Source organism: Balaenoptera physalus, assembly GCF_965194825.1.
Source record: "Balaenoptera physalus genome assembly, chromosome: 21".
NCBI lineage: Eukaryota > Metazoa > Chordata > Mammalia > Artiodactyla > Balaenopteridae > Balaenoptera > Balaenoptera physalus.
The window spans coordinates 32108535-32126270 of record NC_138902.1 but is presented as its reverse complement, the minus strand read 5'-3'; the positions used below and the strand labels follow the sequence as shown (position 1 = coordinate 32126270).

At 41.6% G+C, this 17736-nt stretch overlaps 1 protein-coding gene across 10 annotated transcripts in view; it reads left to right on the top strand.

Moving 5' to 3' along the window:
* STOX2 (storkhead box 2) overlaps positions 1-15970 on the top strand; it is a gene marked incomplete at its 3' end in the record, with an annotated part of 209569 nt that extends 193599 nt beyond the window's left edge. For 8 of the 10 annotated variants that reach the window (XM_082444786.1, XM_082444787.1, XM_082444793.1 and 5 more), the window contains 2 exons: positions 2199-4464; positions 9506-15970. In XM_082444786.1, coding sequence (XP_082300912.1) covers positions 2199-4464; positions 9506-9701 — 2462 coding nt within the window. Of the gene's footprint in view, positions 1-2198; positions 4469-4627; positions 4677-9505 lie in introns of those variants that run through there. The other 2 variants (XM_082444788.1, XM_082444795.1) reach the window with 2 other exon arrangements.
* Between the last annotated feature and the right edge of the window lie 1766 nt (positions 15971-17736).

Here is a 17736-nt window from a genome sequence, read left to right as displayed (position 1 = left end):
CAGCTTACCCAGCTGTTCTAGGCTGTTACACAATGTTCTTTGAAGATAATAGGGGTTTCCATGGATCCTGACCCAAAGTTGAGACTACTGATAGCTAACATTTATGAGCGCTCACTGTGTCAGGCACTGTTCTTCATACACTAAACTCATTTAAACTCACAACAACCCTCTGAAGGTAGGTACTATTATTGTCCACATTTTGATGACAGCCAGTAGAGGCTCAGAGAGGTTAAGCAAGTTGCCTAAGGTGATACCAGCTGTAGTAGTTCTCTAAAACAGTCATAACAAAGTACAGGTGGCTTGTCTTACAGTTCTGGATGCTACAAGTCCCAAATCCAAGTATCAGCAGAGTTGGTTGGTTTCTTCTGAGGGCTGTGAGGGGAGAATCTGTCCCAGACTCTCCCCTTGGCGAGTAGTTAGCTGCCTTCTACCAGGGTCTCTTCACATTGTCTTTTCTCTGTGATGTCTCTATGTCCAAATTTCCCCTTGTCATAGTGGCTTAGGGCTCACTCTAATGACCTCATTTTAACTTGATTATCTCTATAAAGACCACATGTCTAAATAAGGTCACATTCTGGGGTACTGGGGTTTAGGACTTAAACATATGAATGGGGCAGGGCACGCTTTCAGTCTCCACTGAAATTGCCATTTTTGTGGGTCAGACACGGTTGAATATTGCCAGGATGATTCAACCTGACCTATTTCCAAATGACATCATTCAGGTCAGTCTTAGAAATTTTACCACCCTTGATTTGCCTGGCACTGAGGAAGGGAGAATACTAAAGAAATAAAGTAAATGCGCTACAGCCTAGAGAATTTATACTCTCTTAAGAATGTATGTTCTTAATTATCTCAAAGTAGACAATGCTTAAACGTGCACACAAAACCCTTTGAAAAAAATATGAGTCCCTGTACAAAGGAATATCTGTGATTTTTTTTCTGGAATTTCTATTCTAGCAAAGACAGCAGTTTGGGACTCCGTGACCAGATAGATGTAGAGCCTCTAAGCTTTCACTGGTGTATTTATTAGAGCTCTCTGGTTATGAATTTGAGAACCCACCTTCATCCTGCTGGTTTATGCCAACAAGGAGGAAGTTCTCCCCTGAATTTCACCAATCACTTTCAAATTTGAAGGTGGCGATTTCAAAATTGGAGAGTACATCCTAAACAATGGTCAAGTCTAGTTGCCCTTTGATATAATTTATAAAATTAAGTTTATTAAGTAAACTTAATCTTAAAATGAGTGTATGGAGTAACTCCAAGTGTATGTGGTAGCCTCTATGTATTTTAGATTTGTTTTTCAATACCAAGATGGCTATTTCAACCCTGTTTCCCTAGTTGCTTTTATTGAAAAAGTCTTTTTTGTAAATTTATATCATACCGAAAACGTTTTTTCTTCATTTAAAAATATTCTGTCTTTGGGAATTCCCTGGCAGTCCAGTGGTTAGGGCTCAGTGCTTCCACTGCAGGGGGCACGGGTTCGATCTCTGGTTGGGGAACTAAGATCCCACATGCCGGGAGGCCAAAAAAAAATTCTGTCTTCAACGATTCCGTTCAGTAAAGGTTTTTAACAACAGTAGCCACCTAACCCCATCTATCATCCATGTCTCTCTTCCCAGCCTTTATATTTTCCTGTTCTGTTGGTACCAATATTCCATAAGAGTTATCAGAGAAAACTAGGATTCACACGAAACTCAATGAACACCTGTGAATCCTGCTTATTTTCTGTATGATACTACTTAGAGGCTTGCAAAATTAGTAGGATTCTGTTTTAGTCCGTTCGGGCTGCTGTAACAAAATACCAGGGACTGGGTGTCTGAAACAACAGACTTTTATTTCTCACAATTCTGGGGGCGGGGAAGTCCAAGATCAAGGCACCTGCAGACTTGGTGTCCGGTGAGAGCCCCTTCCTGTTTCGCAGACAGCCATACCCTGGAGTCACAGAGAGAGAGAGAGAGGGCTTAGTCTCTTTCTCTTCTCATAACGCCATGTCACAGAGGCTGCACGCTCATGACCTCATCCAAACCTCATCTCCTCCCAAACACCCCACGTCCTATTACTGTCACATTGGGGTTCGAGGCTTGAACGTGGGGATCGGGTTGCTGGGGGGACCATTCAGTCCAGAGCATACTTGGAAAATTCCGGAATCAACAACACGTCCCCTCTTCATTCTCACGAGTGTGTCCTTTGGGTTTCAGGTGTTCCCACCCCAAGCCAAGAAATTCTCCGGCATACGCTGAACACGCTGGTCCGGGAGCGGAAGATCTACCCGACTCCAGATGGCTACTTCATCGTAACCCCACAGACTTATTTCATAACTCCTTCCCTCATAAGAACTAACAGTAAATGGTACCATTTGGATGAGAGGATACCTGACAGGTCTCAGTGTACCTCTCCCCAGCCCGGGACCATCACGCCCTCTGCCTCAGGCTGCGTCAGGGAAAGAACGTTGCCCAGGAACCACTGCGACTCTTGCCACTGCTGCAGGGAAGATGTGCACGGCGTGCACGCGGCCACCCTGCAGAGGAAGCCCGCCAAGGACTGCAAAGACCCGTACTGCCCTCCTTCCCTCTGCCAGGTGCCACCCACTGAAAAGAGCAAAAGTACTGTCAACTTTTCGTATAAGACGGAAACTCTCTCCAAACCTAAAGACGGTGAAAAGCAGTCCAAAAAATTCGGGCTCAAGTTATTCCGGCTCAGTTTTAAAAAAGACAAGACCAAACAGCTAGCCAATTTTTCTGCCCAGTTTCCTCCCGAAGAGTGGCCCCTGCGAGATGAGGACACGCCGACTACTATCCCTCGAGAGGTGGAGATGGAGATCATTAGGCGTATTAACCCGGACTTGACCGTGGAAAATGTCATGAGGCACACCGCACTAATGAAGAAACTTGAAGAAGAGAAAGCGCATAGGAGTAAAGCCGGGTCCTCCGCCCATCACAGCGGAAGAAGTAAAAAGAGTCGGACTCATCGCAAGTCCCACGGAAAGTCTCGGTCACACAGCAAGACACGAGTGTCCAAAGGAGACCCGTCAGATGGTTCCCATCTGGACATCCCGGCTGAAAGAGAGTATGACTTTTGCGATCCTCTTACCAGGGCTCCCCGGGAAGGCTGCTTCATCATCGAACACAAAGGTGATAACTTCATCATGCATAGCAATGCGAACGTGATTGAGTCTCATTTCCCCATGACTCCAGAATGGGACGTGTCTGGGGAACTGGCCAAAAGGAGAACTGAGATGCCTTTTCCTGAGCCTTCCAGGGGAAGCTCCCACTCAAAAGTGCACCGAAGCCACAGCCATACCCAGGACCGAAGGTCCAGGAATGAGAGATCCAACAAGGCCAAGGAGAGGTCCAGATCCATGGATAACTCCAAAGGTCCTCTGGGTGCTTCTTCTCTGGGGATGCCTGAAGACCTGGCTGAAGGCTGTAGCCAGGATGACCAGACCCCCAGCCAATCCTACATTGACGACAGTACTTTAAGGCCTGCACAGACGGTCAGTCATCAAAGGGCTCACATTTCGTCCACAAGCTACAAAGAGGTGTGTATTCCAGAAATAGTCAGTGGCAGCAAGGAACCTCCCAGTGCTTGCAGCCTCTTGGAGCCAGGCAAACCGCCCGAGGGTTTGCCATCCTTTGGTGAACTCAGCTCTTGTCCAACAAAAACAGCTGCAGATGACTATTTCCAGTGTAACACCTCCAGCGAGACGGTGCTCACGGCGCCGTCACCTCTGGGAAAGAACAAAGAGGACCATGACACTCTGACCCTGGCGGAAGGGGTGAAAAAGCTGCCTCTGTCGGACAGGCAGGCCCCACATCCCTCCAGGGAGCCTGTAGGACACAAGGAGGAGTCGCCAAAGGGGCCGGGCGGGGTCCCAGCGGCTTCGGGCGCTGTGGCCGAAGGGATTGCCAATGGACGCCTCATCCAGCATCACAGTGCCGAGCCCAGCAGCCTGGACAAGAGGAAAGAGATATTCAGCAAAGACACACTGTTCAAACCTCTTCACAGCACCTTGTCTGTAAACAGCTATCACAAATCAAGCCTGTCCGTCCTCAAATCTCACCCGAAGACACCTGCGGACACACTGCCAGGCCGATGTGAGAAACTGGAGCCGTCCCTAGGGACCTCGGCTGCACAAGCCTTGCCGGCTTCCCAGCGTCAGCAGGAGTCAGTGGGGAACCAGGAGGCCTCTTTTGACTATTACAACGTCTCTGATGACGATGAGTCTGAGGAAGGGGCAAACAAGAACACAGAGGAGGAGAAAAACAGAGACGACGTGGGCACCATGCAGTGGCTCCTGGAAAGGGAGAAGGAAAGAGACTTGCAGAGGAAATTTGAGAAGAACCTCACCCTGCTTGCCCCAAAGGAAACCGACAGCAGCAGCAGCCAGAGGGCCACCCATTCAGCGCGCCTGGACAGCATGGACAGCAGCAGTATCACGGTGGACAGTGGATTCAACTCCCCACGGTAGGAAGAGGCATCTCTCTGCACACACATACACCTACTGGGGCCTGGGGCTTTATATAGATAACGCGGAAGGTTTCTGATCTCACGGTCTCAGTTCTGTGAATGAGGGTTAAGAGTTGTGTGAGTTGTGTTGTTAACAGCCTGTTTCTGACTTCTTTTTCAGGAATTGAAACAAATGTTTCTGCAGCTGTAGAGATCACCAATCTGGACTGGTGGGTTGGCTCCTTCCCATCCAATCTAAGACCAACATGTCCCAGTATTTTTCCTTCGATGTTTATATCGCCACCATGCTGATAAAGGAAGGGTTTTTTTAAAGGTCCTTCAAACATAGTAACTTTTTGAGTAGAATGAGTAGTCAGTGTGGAGGTGGGAGGTAGGGATTGGGAATAACTTGATTGACTCAGGGATGGGGAGTCCTTCTAATGAGAATACAATAGCCAATTTCAAAACCTTTCCAGTGGATCTAGAAGCTTGTTACTATTTTAATCCAGACTTTTTATGCCGCCCTCACCCCTTGCTCTCATACACCTTTCTCTCACCACTCAAAAGTCTGCAGACACATGGAACCTGTTCCTGTTACATAAAGATTAGGGGCCTGTGCTCCATTAGTTCAAAGCATGTGCCAGCACTTTTCTTTCTCCTGCAGAACTAACACCATTTAGGCATGCTGATCGTGGTGCCTTCTTTTTAGTAGGTGCTGGTAATTCAGCAGAGGTTGACAGCTAAGAGCGTACAGTGCCCGATGGCCACGTCCAATGCAGTGAAGTGGTTCAGGGGTTTAGAAAACAAAAGGGAGTCTATGCAACTTTCCTTTTTTCTCCTTAATTCTTCCTTCTCTTCCAAGAGCAACTTGGGACCTGATTCTGCTTCTAAATTCTACTCCAGATTGGTGACTCTGAGATGCAGAAATAACATTGAGAGATTGACATCTCCCATTAGTTGTGATTCCCAACTTTTTACAATATTTATTATTTTAACAAGTCCGAGATATGATTATGTAGTTCATATATTTATTTTAATTATTAAGAATTAAAATTAGTTATGTTGTAATCATTTCACTCTATCTATGGATAATATGGGGACAGAGCATCCCAAAATCAGAATTGGGAACCGTTATTCTGTTTGTCCCTTATTAGGCCTTTGTTATTTCGTAAAGGGCTAGTTCTTTTTATTATTATTACTAATTTTTTTTTTTTTTTATTGTCGTGTAACCTTCTTTTCCAAGTTAACACATGTGTGGAAGTCTAATGTCTAAACAAACCACAGAGATGGCACTCTGGTTAAAGTGGAGACCAGGAGCCCCAGATCTCCTCTGCCCATCCCTCAAGGACCCTAAGAGACTTCAGGGGGCCATGGCACTCAGTCTGAAAACTACTGCCCTATTAAGTGACTTTTCTAAGATGTAATTTTTGCTAAATATTTTTTAATCCCAAATCGAATCTAAACCAATTATTTTATATATTCTTTTCTCTCTACTTCCCTCTTCTACTCTTGTTTTTCCTCTTGATTTCCTAGTAGGGATACCAGATAAGCATAACTGAAAGTCTGCCATTGATGGTAGAAGTTCAGTACCATCGCTTATGGAAGGTGTGGGTCATTTGCCTGGACGTTATGCTCTACTGTTTCTTATTATATAGCCTCTCCCTGCCTGATGCTTCTCCGCACCAGTTTCCAGCAATTCATTTGGCCCTCTTGGCCCCTGGACCTCCACGGAGGGAAAACCGCAATACTCCAGAGATAGCTGCTAAGGAGACCTTGAGAGTAGTTTAGTGGGTTCTAACTCAAAACCTTACCACTGCATAATATTGAAAGTTTTTTGTTTGGGAACAAGTAAAAAGAAATGTTGTTCATGTAATCATTGAACCAATCTCTCCACAGAATATATTTTATTATCTCTAAATTTGGAATACAGAATATGGAATTTATGAATGGGATTATTTCTTGAACTAAGCTTATTTGCATTGCTTTAATAATGTACTCAAGGTCAAATGTGTTGCCCTGGTAGAAGAAAAAGGTCTTCCTAAGGAGACAGTCTTCACCCAGGAGCTATGTACCTGCCCACTGTTATTAGGTGGAATTTTCTCTACAGAAATAGGTAGATCACCCATAAATTTCATGCAGTTAGAGAATCTACAGAACAATTCCTAATTTTACCCCTTTCATAATTAATATCCTTTGGTTAGAAGCTGGGTGACAAACTTATTTTCTATATCTATTTTTAAACTACTTTAAAATTGTATTTTATCTTATTTGAAGTATTTCCCTATACTTCAATAAATTCACTAATTTACCTTTCTGATGTATGAGGATGGTCTGCGAAGGAGAATATTTGAGTTACAGGGAGTTTAATTCTCCAGCATGAGGAGTATTTTAGCCATATAGTATTATCACGCTGACACCTCTCCACCACTGCAAGATACAGGAATCTTAAGTGGGCCGTTCATTCAGATTTTTCAGTAAATAATTGACAAAGCAACTAAGATCTAACCTCCTCCCCACCGCCGAAAAATCAAAATCAAAAAAGATGATATTCACGCTCTCAGTCTTCAGTGTTGGCTCAGAGGTCATGTTCAGCCACGTTTCCAAAATTCTTTAGTCCGTCTTGTTGGGAACCAAAGGGCACTGAGAGAAGGAAACAAGGCAGAAACTTAAACTATGCTGTGAGGTCTAATATTGCAAATGAAAAATCCTAACATGCAAAGCCTGCTAATTCCAAATCTGAGGCCAAAAACCGGTTGATAAACACAACATGAAAACCAGAGGGATTCAGGCTGCCAGGGATGTGTCTGCATAGTGTACTGTGCCGTCCAAGTGTGGGTCCAAGGGCAACGTGTGCAGGAAGAGGAGCAGCAGGGCCTCTTGGTTCAGTTTTTCTGCCTATAAATTCCTGAGATTTTATTTTTAATGTTGTACGCCATTAGTTCTCTTTTAAAAAGTAAGAAATTTTAAATTTGAGGTCTGTCGTTACTGCTAACCTTCCATCTCCATTAACTGTTTCACCATCATATCCACAGCCTTCCATATGACTGTCACACATTGTACTCAGTGTCACAGCAATAATGAGATATATCCTTTGGAGACACTGGCATGCTGTATGTATTTATCACTATTAATATGTTGGCCGTGGTCAAGGGTTGTCTGAGTACAGATAGCTCCTACCTTAGACCATCTGTTGCGATGATGTGTGTTGATGGTGCCTGGCACAGTGCCTGGCATACAGTAGGGTCTTGATAAATTAAACTCCCGCCTCAAAAGCTGGTTTAAAAGTGGATCCCTGAGACCTCAAAGTGCATTTTCCCATAGAAAAAAAACGGCATTAGTCGTGTATAGATTCCCAAGCCTACCCACAGTGGCTACTTAATTCATCAGATGCCAGATGTGCCACAGAAATAGCTTATGTTTGTCTAGCTTTTTGGTGTACAGATTCTTCATTATTGCTTATTTCTTCTTCTGAGTCACTCAGTGAGTAGGTATGACACATAACTCGCCCTACTTTAAAGATGAGGAAGTCAAATGCCATAAAAAGTTATTATTGTGATTAAGAATGAAACTGAAGGAACGTGCCATGACCTCTTTGAGGTTCTACATGTTTATTGCCCTTCTTCCTTCCTCCACCTGACCCTCAGTTGTAGTCCTGGAAAACCTCTGATGAATTTTCTTAGAGGAGGTGTAAAGCAGGTAAGTAGGTAAGTCTAGCACTTTCCATTGCTTTAGTGATCATGTTTTGGAGTATTCTTTAGGCATGCCCGGATTTACGATAAGCCTCATGAGAGAACTTAACTTCTATGAATGTATTAACCTTCCAGAGGTGCCCTCTGCAGTCAGGAAGGGTCCAGTTGTCTTTTTTGGTAGTCAGTGAACAAAATTCCTTTTAAACAATTAACTCTTGGCTTTTTGATGAGAAGCAAACTTAAGGCCACAAGGGGGTTAGGATGAAATAACCTGTCAGGAATGGCTGCCAAGGTATAATGTTCAGACAAAATTGCTATCAGTTTAGGATGGGAATGAAAGTGAGCTGGTGAGGACGTCCACTATGTAGTTTGACCTTAAATCAGTGATAGGGACCAACATGTAGAATATTTTGTACATCTTGAATCTATCCGGTAGAGTGGATGTTTTGAGCATAATTATGGTTGCTTCCACCTGTTTGTAAGCTGATGTTTCTTTTGACCATTTTGAGGACCTTGAACATGAAACCCATTCAGTTCTGATCAATCAGGCCAAGTAATCTTATTTCTGCTATTGCCCTACACATTTGACATGTTAAATGTTATAAACCTCTTGGAACAATAAAATAGCTTCAAGTATTTCTAAATTAGAAAAACTAAAAGAGAGATCGAAATACTAAAGCCTTTAAATCACCTCTGTTCTATAAGAATCCTTTAAAAAATAAAACATTTCTACCAAATCAGTGTAAGCAGGGAAAATCTAAGATTCCTTATCTGAAAATAGAATGTATTTTTTTACTATAACATTATATGTTTGAAACAGAGGTGTGAAGTGTTTAAAAAGAATTTTCTTCCCATCAGTGTGGCATACTGGCTAGTGGCCTGCTTGAAGTTCACCGCCAAAGTCAAGAATCTGCTAATCAAGAATGAAAACAAAATCATTAGGGTAAAATTATGGAGTTTATTCAGGAGCAGTTCTATCAATGAGTTTCAAGCCTGAAATGAAATCATTACCTATGTATATTTACGAAGACTATTCTTTTTTAAAAATGAACGCAATAGCCATCTATCACATCAAATCTTGAAGGTGTTTCCTTGAGTGTGAAAGGCAAGGGAAGACATTTATTTAGCTGTATAAAAACCCTTTATTCAGTATGCTGCTGATTATAACCTGTCTTGTGAAAGCCGCCGAAGTCCAAGTTGGAGGAGCATATGTGAATAATCGGTATGAGATGGTATATACATGACACGATGAACCGTCAGAGGAAATCCATTAACTGCATCATTTGTTCTTCCTCTAGGGCTCAATATATAATTATTTATGTTCCAAACCAAACCAAACAAAACCAAACAAAACCTTTTTACTCTTTTAGCACTCGGGAGAGCCTGGCTTCCAACACATCAAGCATTGTTGAAAGTAACCGTCGTCAGAACCCTACCTGGAGCCCGGCCCATGGCGGAGCTGGCCCGGCCTTCAATTTCCGAGCAAGTACAGACAGCCCCACAAATGAAGCTGAGAAATTACAGAAACCTTCCAGCTGCTTGCAAGCTTCTGTTACTAGTGTGTGATAGTCATTCTGCCTCAGATCTCCTGTCTCATTCGATACAGCCAAGTTTACGACACTGGGACTGATGTTTACATCTTTGGAAAGACAAGCATCTCAACGGCAGTTTTTGTGTTGACTTAAACTGTGCTGCTAAGTAGGCTAGGGCAAAAAACAACAACAACAAAATCTTTATTTCAGAGTATTGCTTTTCACATTTATGGCTCTGTAGCAACAAGAATAGCAGTAGGGGTGATATGTATACTTTTGCTTCACTAATTGTAACTGAGCACACATAGGAAAGTCTAGACACTGTCAGTGTAATATGCATTTTCGATGTCATGCAGTTGCCAAGTCCATTCTAAAATGCCACAGATGCGTGTTGCTCCCAGTCTGTGACCAAATGGTGCCACAGAACTGATCCTTGACACTTCCAAAAACAAAAAACAAAACAAAAGAAACTAAGCCTCCACAAAATGTCAAATGCAAGGGTCTACCTTGAGGGAAATCAATGCCAAACTGACTAAAAGGGACCCCAGCCCTTTGTGTGTGAATCGTTTAGGCCCCAGTCATTTTGCACTGTGAGTTTTCGTGACAAGATTTTGCAGGAGCCCATGGAAGTGTGTCAGAAGGGGTCGTGATCCAAATACTGGGAGTGTTTGTTTTCAGGATTTTGTTTTTAAGTGTCACGGATGCTTGTCTGATTTTTTTAACCTTCCATAATCACAAACAGGAATATAGGCCTTTGAATCTGAAATGGACAAAGGAAGGGTCTCCCAGCCTGGCTGGGGCACAACACTAAGTGATGGGAGAGGTAATGGGGACTTGTAAAGGTGTTCATCAGATACTGAAGGAAGATCATTTCCTCCTTGTGATACTTAACGGTGATGCTATCTTACTATAATAGATATGATAATTTGTTTAAAATCAAAGTGTTCTTTGTGATACAAATGAAGACTACGGCCTGGGGACGTTATTCTTTCTAATGGAAGGACATAAATCTATTTTATGTAGTTTTAAATAGAATGCCTAAATTAGGCTGTGGGAGATAATTTTTAGTGGTTACAGGAGAGAGCAAATTTAGGGGGAGTTGAACTTCAGGCCTTTTATTCCTGGGAAGATATCTATAGAGAAAACTTTAAAATACTTTTTGATTAGAAATATACATGTGCCCATGTAATTAACAACAGAATGTGATCATTCTGCAAGTGTGGTGTAATCCTAACTTGTATGCCCCTAAAATTTATTAGAATAACAATTATGCATACATGAACTATGCCAGAGTAATGTTTACAGATACTTCGTAACCAATTTCAGGAGGCATTTTTAGGTAGATGTATAGCTTTTAGCCCAACTTATTTCAGAATGGTTTGTTAATATTTTGCTTTGGTTTACAATATGTCATGTTGAATACAAAGAAGGTTCTCAGCAGCAAAGGGATTACAAATAATCAAGATTCAGCCTTCTAGGAGAGAGGCACCTCAAAGTTCCCATGTCTCATTTTATGAGAACCATGGAATAAATCTGTAGATAATGGAAAATTATTCACAAAAGGGTTACATGTGACACAAGTAAACGGTCTGACAAAAAGTTTTATTTAGTTAAGTGGCATGTGATGTTTGGAGCCATATACCGTAAAATATATATCCAAATATTTTCACCTCAGATTTCAAGAATTGGCATAGAATCTGTGAAACACTTCTGCTTCGGTATTAGGTTGAATCACTAGCCATCTGTTTGAAGAGTGGAGTCATATACACAGTTGAACTGTTTCTTGAAACATTTGGATCCTTCCTCATGCTTTTTCAGATATCTGGAAGTTGCATTGGGTCAAACTGGACTCATCAAGTTTAGTATAGATTCCTTTTTTTGTGCTTATAGTGAAACGTGAGCACGTTTCTTGGCAAACTCCCACACCTTTAAGATGCTTAAGTCAATTGGTTTTCAGTCTCATGCCTTATTTCCTCCAAGGCATGCTTTGATTGCTCAGAAATGCACTCTTCTCTCACTGCTTAAATTTGTCTGGGAGGAATGATAACGTATCAAATAGACTATATACAGAGTCTGTTTCCTTGGGGAGTTGTATGCCACACAATTACCAAATTCGTCTTAAATTCTTTTTTTTCCCCAAAGCCCTGCCCTCCAGCGTCTGTCTTACTATCAGTTCATACATAAATAATAGAACCATTGAAACAATACATCAGCCTCTAGCTGATCCTCCTAAAGTAGCCATTATAATAATCAAATACTGTGTGAACAGGAAAGGAAAGCATTACCTTTAAGAGAAGCTTTAAAATATGAATTTATCAATATTTCACAAGAAATAGGTTTACAGAAGACATTGGAATAAAATGTGTACCACTCTTTGCCTGATGCTATGAGGTACATGATTTAAAAAAAAAAAAAAAATCCCTTAGACCAGCAGCCATTAGCATAGAAATGATGGATTTCAAAGAGGATATGATGTGAGCAGACGTTCCATGTAGAAATATGCCCGTCTGAATCGAATGGGGATTCTCGAACGGGGGAGAAGTGGTGGCGGGAAGCACATTACAAATATGACCCTAGATGGTCTGCAGTGATGTTCTCAGTGACCCACTCCAAGCTTTGCCAGCATCCTTTTCCTCCAGGAAACGATAGCTTTGTGGCCCATGGCTGCTTATCTAGACTTCACTTAGAGTTTATCAACTGAAAGGTTTACAAAACTGAATCTGGTTGAATCTCTGTGTAGTGTTCAACTTTAAAGGGTCAACCCATCTGTCGGCATTTTGCACACGTATGTATTATTATGATACAGCATATTACTTTATGGTAATTTTTATTTTTACATATAACTACCTCCATAAATTTGATGAAGCGGCAGCAGTGCGTTCAAGTGTATTGTTCGGAAAAGCAAAGTTGAAAACTTTCTTAACCATTAGGCCATGGCGTTCTGTGTGTGTGTCAGTGATTGCCTATGTGGACTTGTGACTGTTTCATTGCCATGGTTTTTCTCTGACGGCATTATTTCACTCTCAGCTGTAAACCTGTCTCTCTTCTTCCCCACAAAAGCACAGTTGAATTTGTTATGAATGAAAAGGAAGTTTAAATTTCTTGTCTCCCCTGCCCCGGCTCCTGCCCCCAGCCCAGGACCTCATTCCTGCTACGAGTTCTCTCCGGCGAAGAGCCAATTGATAAACATAATTTAGCAAGCTATTTACTCCTATAAAATCTGATTTGAATTCTAGGTTTTCGGTCACAAGACACACCAGAAATTTGGACTGCCAATTTTGAAGCACTTCGGGCCTCTCTGCCTTCACTACTTGCATGCTACCATATCGAGCTCAGACTTCATTTGAATTAAAAGAGCTGTGCTTTGTATCCACAACTTCTGTTCCATAATTCGTATTTCATTTTATATATTTTGCACATCTCAGGGGACCTTCGTAAGCATATGAAAAGGGGGAGGGGTCCATCAAAAAAAGGAAACAAATAAGAAGAGCAGAAAGAGGGCTAGCTGGAGAAAAGTAACAAATGACTGCTTCTCCAACGTTGTGAAGTTCAAGTTCAGGAAGCATCCATTGAAAGTTAATCTGGAGTCACAACAATCTGAACACCAGCTGTTCCCCAGTCTCCCTTTTTCATAACCCAACCAGCATTTCTGAAATATAAATTTAAATTATATTGCAGTCACCATGGGGAGAAAAAAAAAAAAAAACCTGTTCAGCGGTAACGAAAGCATTGTTTGTTTTTTAGGTTGGCACAGCTTTGTAAAATTCTACCCAGGATAAACCACTTATCACCACAAAGTGTACTTGAAAATAAAGTTTTCAACTTAAATGAAAGGCATATTGCTCACAGTACAATAGTGATCTTGCTTTGAAAAGTCTTACAATTTATAACATGGGCAGTATTTGGAGCTTGATTAAAAACCAACAACAACCTATGAGGACTTCACAAACTCATTCTGGGATCTCAAAGTGCTTCCAAAGCATTCGGATTCACAATTAACAAAGCAGGCCGTATTTGTCATACCCATACTTGAAATGAATAAACAGAAGGAGTGACATAAGATTACCCAGAAACACAGTGGCAGCTATCAGTGATCTATTTTCTATCTGTTTGATAGACCATCATGAGAAATCACGAAATACAATGCTATTTTTCTGATGTGTGCTAATAAAGTCAAAGAAAACGAATACAACTTGATACTTTTGTCCATTTTCATTTAAAAAGTTCAGGGTGTTGGGAATTTTACAGAAATCCACCCAAATGCTATTGTGGTCCAAGGTAGATCTGGACATACACCCTTGTTTACAGTTTCATATTGGGCTTCTCTAAATCCCGTGCTAAAATACTGTCTTTCAGGAACACGACTGCTCCTGGCAGTGGAAGGTGCTGAAACAGAAATATGCATTAAAAACGTTATCAAGCACTCTCCACAGTGCTTCTTAGCACAACTAAAATTCAGTACACTATATTGAGCCCTACTTTGAAGAATCTGGATCTCCCAGGGCAGCTGATCTAGTTCTAAGCGTTTTTTCTCAAATTATGAGATAAAAGATCCTGGTCGGGGACCTTCTCCGTTTATCACAGGCCAGTCACAGAACCATCTATCAGCGCGCTGTCAGGTGACAGTGGACCCCCGCAGAAGTGATCCCTTCCTTCCCCCTCCTCCCCAGTCCCCTCCCACGCATACTCTTCTGTTGAACAAATTTCTGCACACGTCGAGGGTTTGAGGAAGCTAGAACACAGGAAAAATGAATGCAAAAGCCACGGAAGACATTGCTTTGCTCTGGGTTAGTAAAATATGGGCAGGAAAGAGATTACTATCAGTCTGATCTTTGCCAAATAAGATAAAAGAATCAGCCATCGCTCTGTCAACTCTCTCGGAAGGTTTTACAGTATTAAGGACATCCAATATTTTGCCATAGATTTTTATTTGGGAGACATTTCATAAGTTACATCTATGAGAAAGTTCGTTATTAAATTGCCCGGTGTGTTGGAAATAGACATTGGCGTCTCCCTGATGGAGTTAATCTCTGCGTCTTTTACAGCAGCACCCCAGGGAGGGATTCCCCAGCCAATGCTCCTCTCACACAGAATCCTGTGTTCTTACACTTGTTCTAGGACTTAACAGTTGCTGATTTGCAAGGTTCAGAATTCTACAAGGCACAAGGGGAACTAAACCTTCTTCTGATGATTGTATATTTATGATCAGTTACAGGGCCTTGTCTGCTCGTTGCTGGCTTCAAATGTGAACACACACACACACACACACACACACACACGCCCTGCCAGCCAGGGAAAGGGGGTTTCCCAGGTGAGGCAGCAATGACTCTGGAAGCCAGTGTAAGGCTAAGAGCTTGGTTGGTCCACGTCCGGCTGCCTCCCTCCCTGTCCAGAGGCTGGTTTTGGCATGCCTATTCCCTTGCGCCCACCAAAAAGAGCTACCAAATCTGAGATCTGAGGTCTCCTCCAACACGAATCCTCTGCAGTTACAGGAAATTCATCTTGATGTACACACTCACAGCTCCTTGCTTCCGAGGTCCACCCTCCCTGCCTCCTTCCCATCCCCCCACTTACATACTGATACACCGCCATTGTTTCCACATTGGAAGGGCAAAGCAGTGTGTGGTATTGTGCACACAAGGATGGGTTAGGACTAAAGCTGCCCTAGGGTCACCTTCATGTAAGTATTGACAGCTACAAATTAAGGTCCTTAGCGTAGTTGACATAGATACAACTTTCTAGAAGAGAATTAAATTTCAACGTTAAGATTAAAGGGATCATAATTCTGCAGGTATCTTTCTCTGAGTGACTGAATGTGACTATTGCATTAGGGTAAATGAATTAAGAAGTGCAAGTGGGATTTACTGTATGTTAGAAAGGAGTTTTGCAGCCAAGACTGCCTTGAATAAAATGTGTTTGCACTGAAAAAAAAATTTTTAAATTACTTGGTCTCTGGTTGCTGTAAAGGTCATCCAAGATGGATGTTCTGTTTATATTGTATAGTATTTCATATGAAATAATTACAGTTCATGAAATGTCTTCCCTAATGTTACTGATTTATAACAGCACATTTGTAACATGGTTTTTATCGTGTCAGTGTACCATATTGTAAATGATGATTACTTGTCATGCTTAGTATAATAACTTAAAAGAAAAAAAAGCACAGGGATTTTTGTAAGTCTATATTTGAAAGTCCCTCCATATGGTAATATTGTGTTCATGTTTATGTAGTGTTGTGTGAAATATCCATTTTGGATTGTGTTACTTTTTAAGATATTAAATAACATTTGGTTATATGTCTAAGTGGATTTTTTTTTTTTTTTAGTACTTGAGAGAAAATACCTTACATGAGACCACTTTATTTCTCTCCTCAATGAATATGATGTCATAACAAATTTTTATTGCACAATCTTGGTTATTAGAGCTTTTGAATTAAAACAACTGAAAATGGAAATTTCTGATCAAAATTTTTCGAGGAATGTTGAAAAATCCCATTTTTAGCTAGTTATTCAAATTTGAGACTGAGTGAGGCTTATGGATGCATATAGTTTTCTAAATGAAATTATAACGTGGTTGGTTTTTTTGTTTTGTTTTATCACTCATATCACAACTACTACCCCCAAATAAATGTGATCCCCTCTCCAGAACATACTCAGAGGCTATTCTCATCTTCCAGTGAGGCCCTTGCACAAGTTTGGAGTGCTTCCGTGTTTAATTGCCCTCAGAGTCTATTCTGCACTGCTTTGACTCTCCCCAGTGGTGGCGAGAGTCACCACTGTCCTGGGGGAATGGACCTGATTTTTTCAAACCAAAAGTAATCTGCTGTCAAGCAAATGATTAAGCTAGGAAACAACATTATTAGTCAAAAACAGTATGGAGCTGTAAAGTTGAGCCTAATTATCTTGTAAAGGCAATACCCAAAGCAGGCTTCCCAAAATGTTTTGAAGTGTCATGACAGTGTCATTTGGGTAAGTGTGGAAAACCCAAGGTGACTACTTTGAAGGACAAGCCTTATTTTAGTTATGTTAAGTTTGTATGTATTTTAAACTGTCTCAATACAGACACTTCACTTTTTTCAAGCATGGAGCTAGGAAAAACAAGAATACTGGAAGTACATTGTTTTATGCTAGGACCAAAAGCCTCTGTGCTGGAGGAAAGGTAATTGTCTGTTCCTTTGAGAACCTTCCAGTGAGCTGCACACATGAAGGAAATGTAGTGACTCACTAAGAAGCTGGAAGGCAGGATTCTGACTCCTTTGCAAGAATGGTCACAGTTCATAAAAATCTTTTCTTTCCAAAGGAAACGGTATGGTTTTAACTTATTTTTAAGTGTTTGGAGTGGTTGGGGTTTTTTTTCTCTGTAAAGAAAATCCAAGCAGAGTCCTTGGTATTTGCCATGTCTGTTGTTACAGCTGTGAAATCGAGAGCCACTGAATAATAAAGTTATTCACCTGACTTTAATAATTCATTTAACTGTGAAATCTTATCCCTACTACTGGAATACTTGGATTTAGTGATATTCCCCCTCTTTGGGTTCCGTGGCTCCAGATTTTTCCTGTAAAGCAAATAGCTAGTCATCTAACACATGGAATAAGTGTGTGTGATTAATGTTCACAGAGCCTACCTAACACACCGCGCAGGAATTTCAAGAAAAATTCAAGAAAAATCAAGAAAAATTCAAGGCACCTGCACGCAAGATAGGCTGGGTAGGGTTTGGGGTGGATCTTCTTAGAAGCGTTGCATTAGAAGTATGATGGTAAGAGGGGGAGGGAGGTGCAATGTGTTAGATAAGAGAAGTAAGGCCAGAGATGTTAGTTTGGAAATTCAAAGGGCAAAACTGAACTACTGATGCTCAGTGAAGAGCAGATTCTCTCTTCCTCAGTCAGATCTAGGACTAGTGTCTGTGGCTCAACTGGAGTGGACTTGCCAGCCTGGGCTTGTCTAGGTGACCGTGTACGTGGGTTACTTAGGCAGCCCCCAAAGTCCTCAAACACGTGCCTCCCAGGCCACTTCACGTCCCCCTTGTTTCTCTTCCTTCCTTGTTACAAAGTTCCGGACATCATTTTTCTT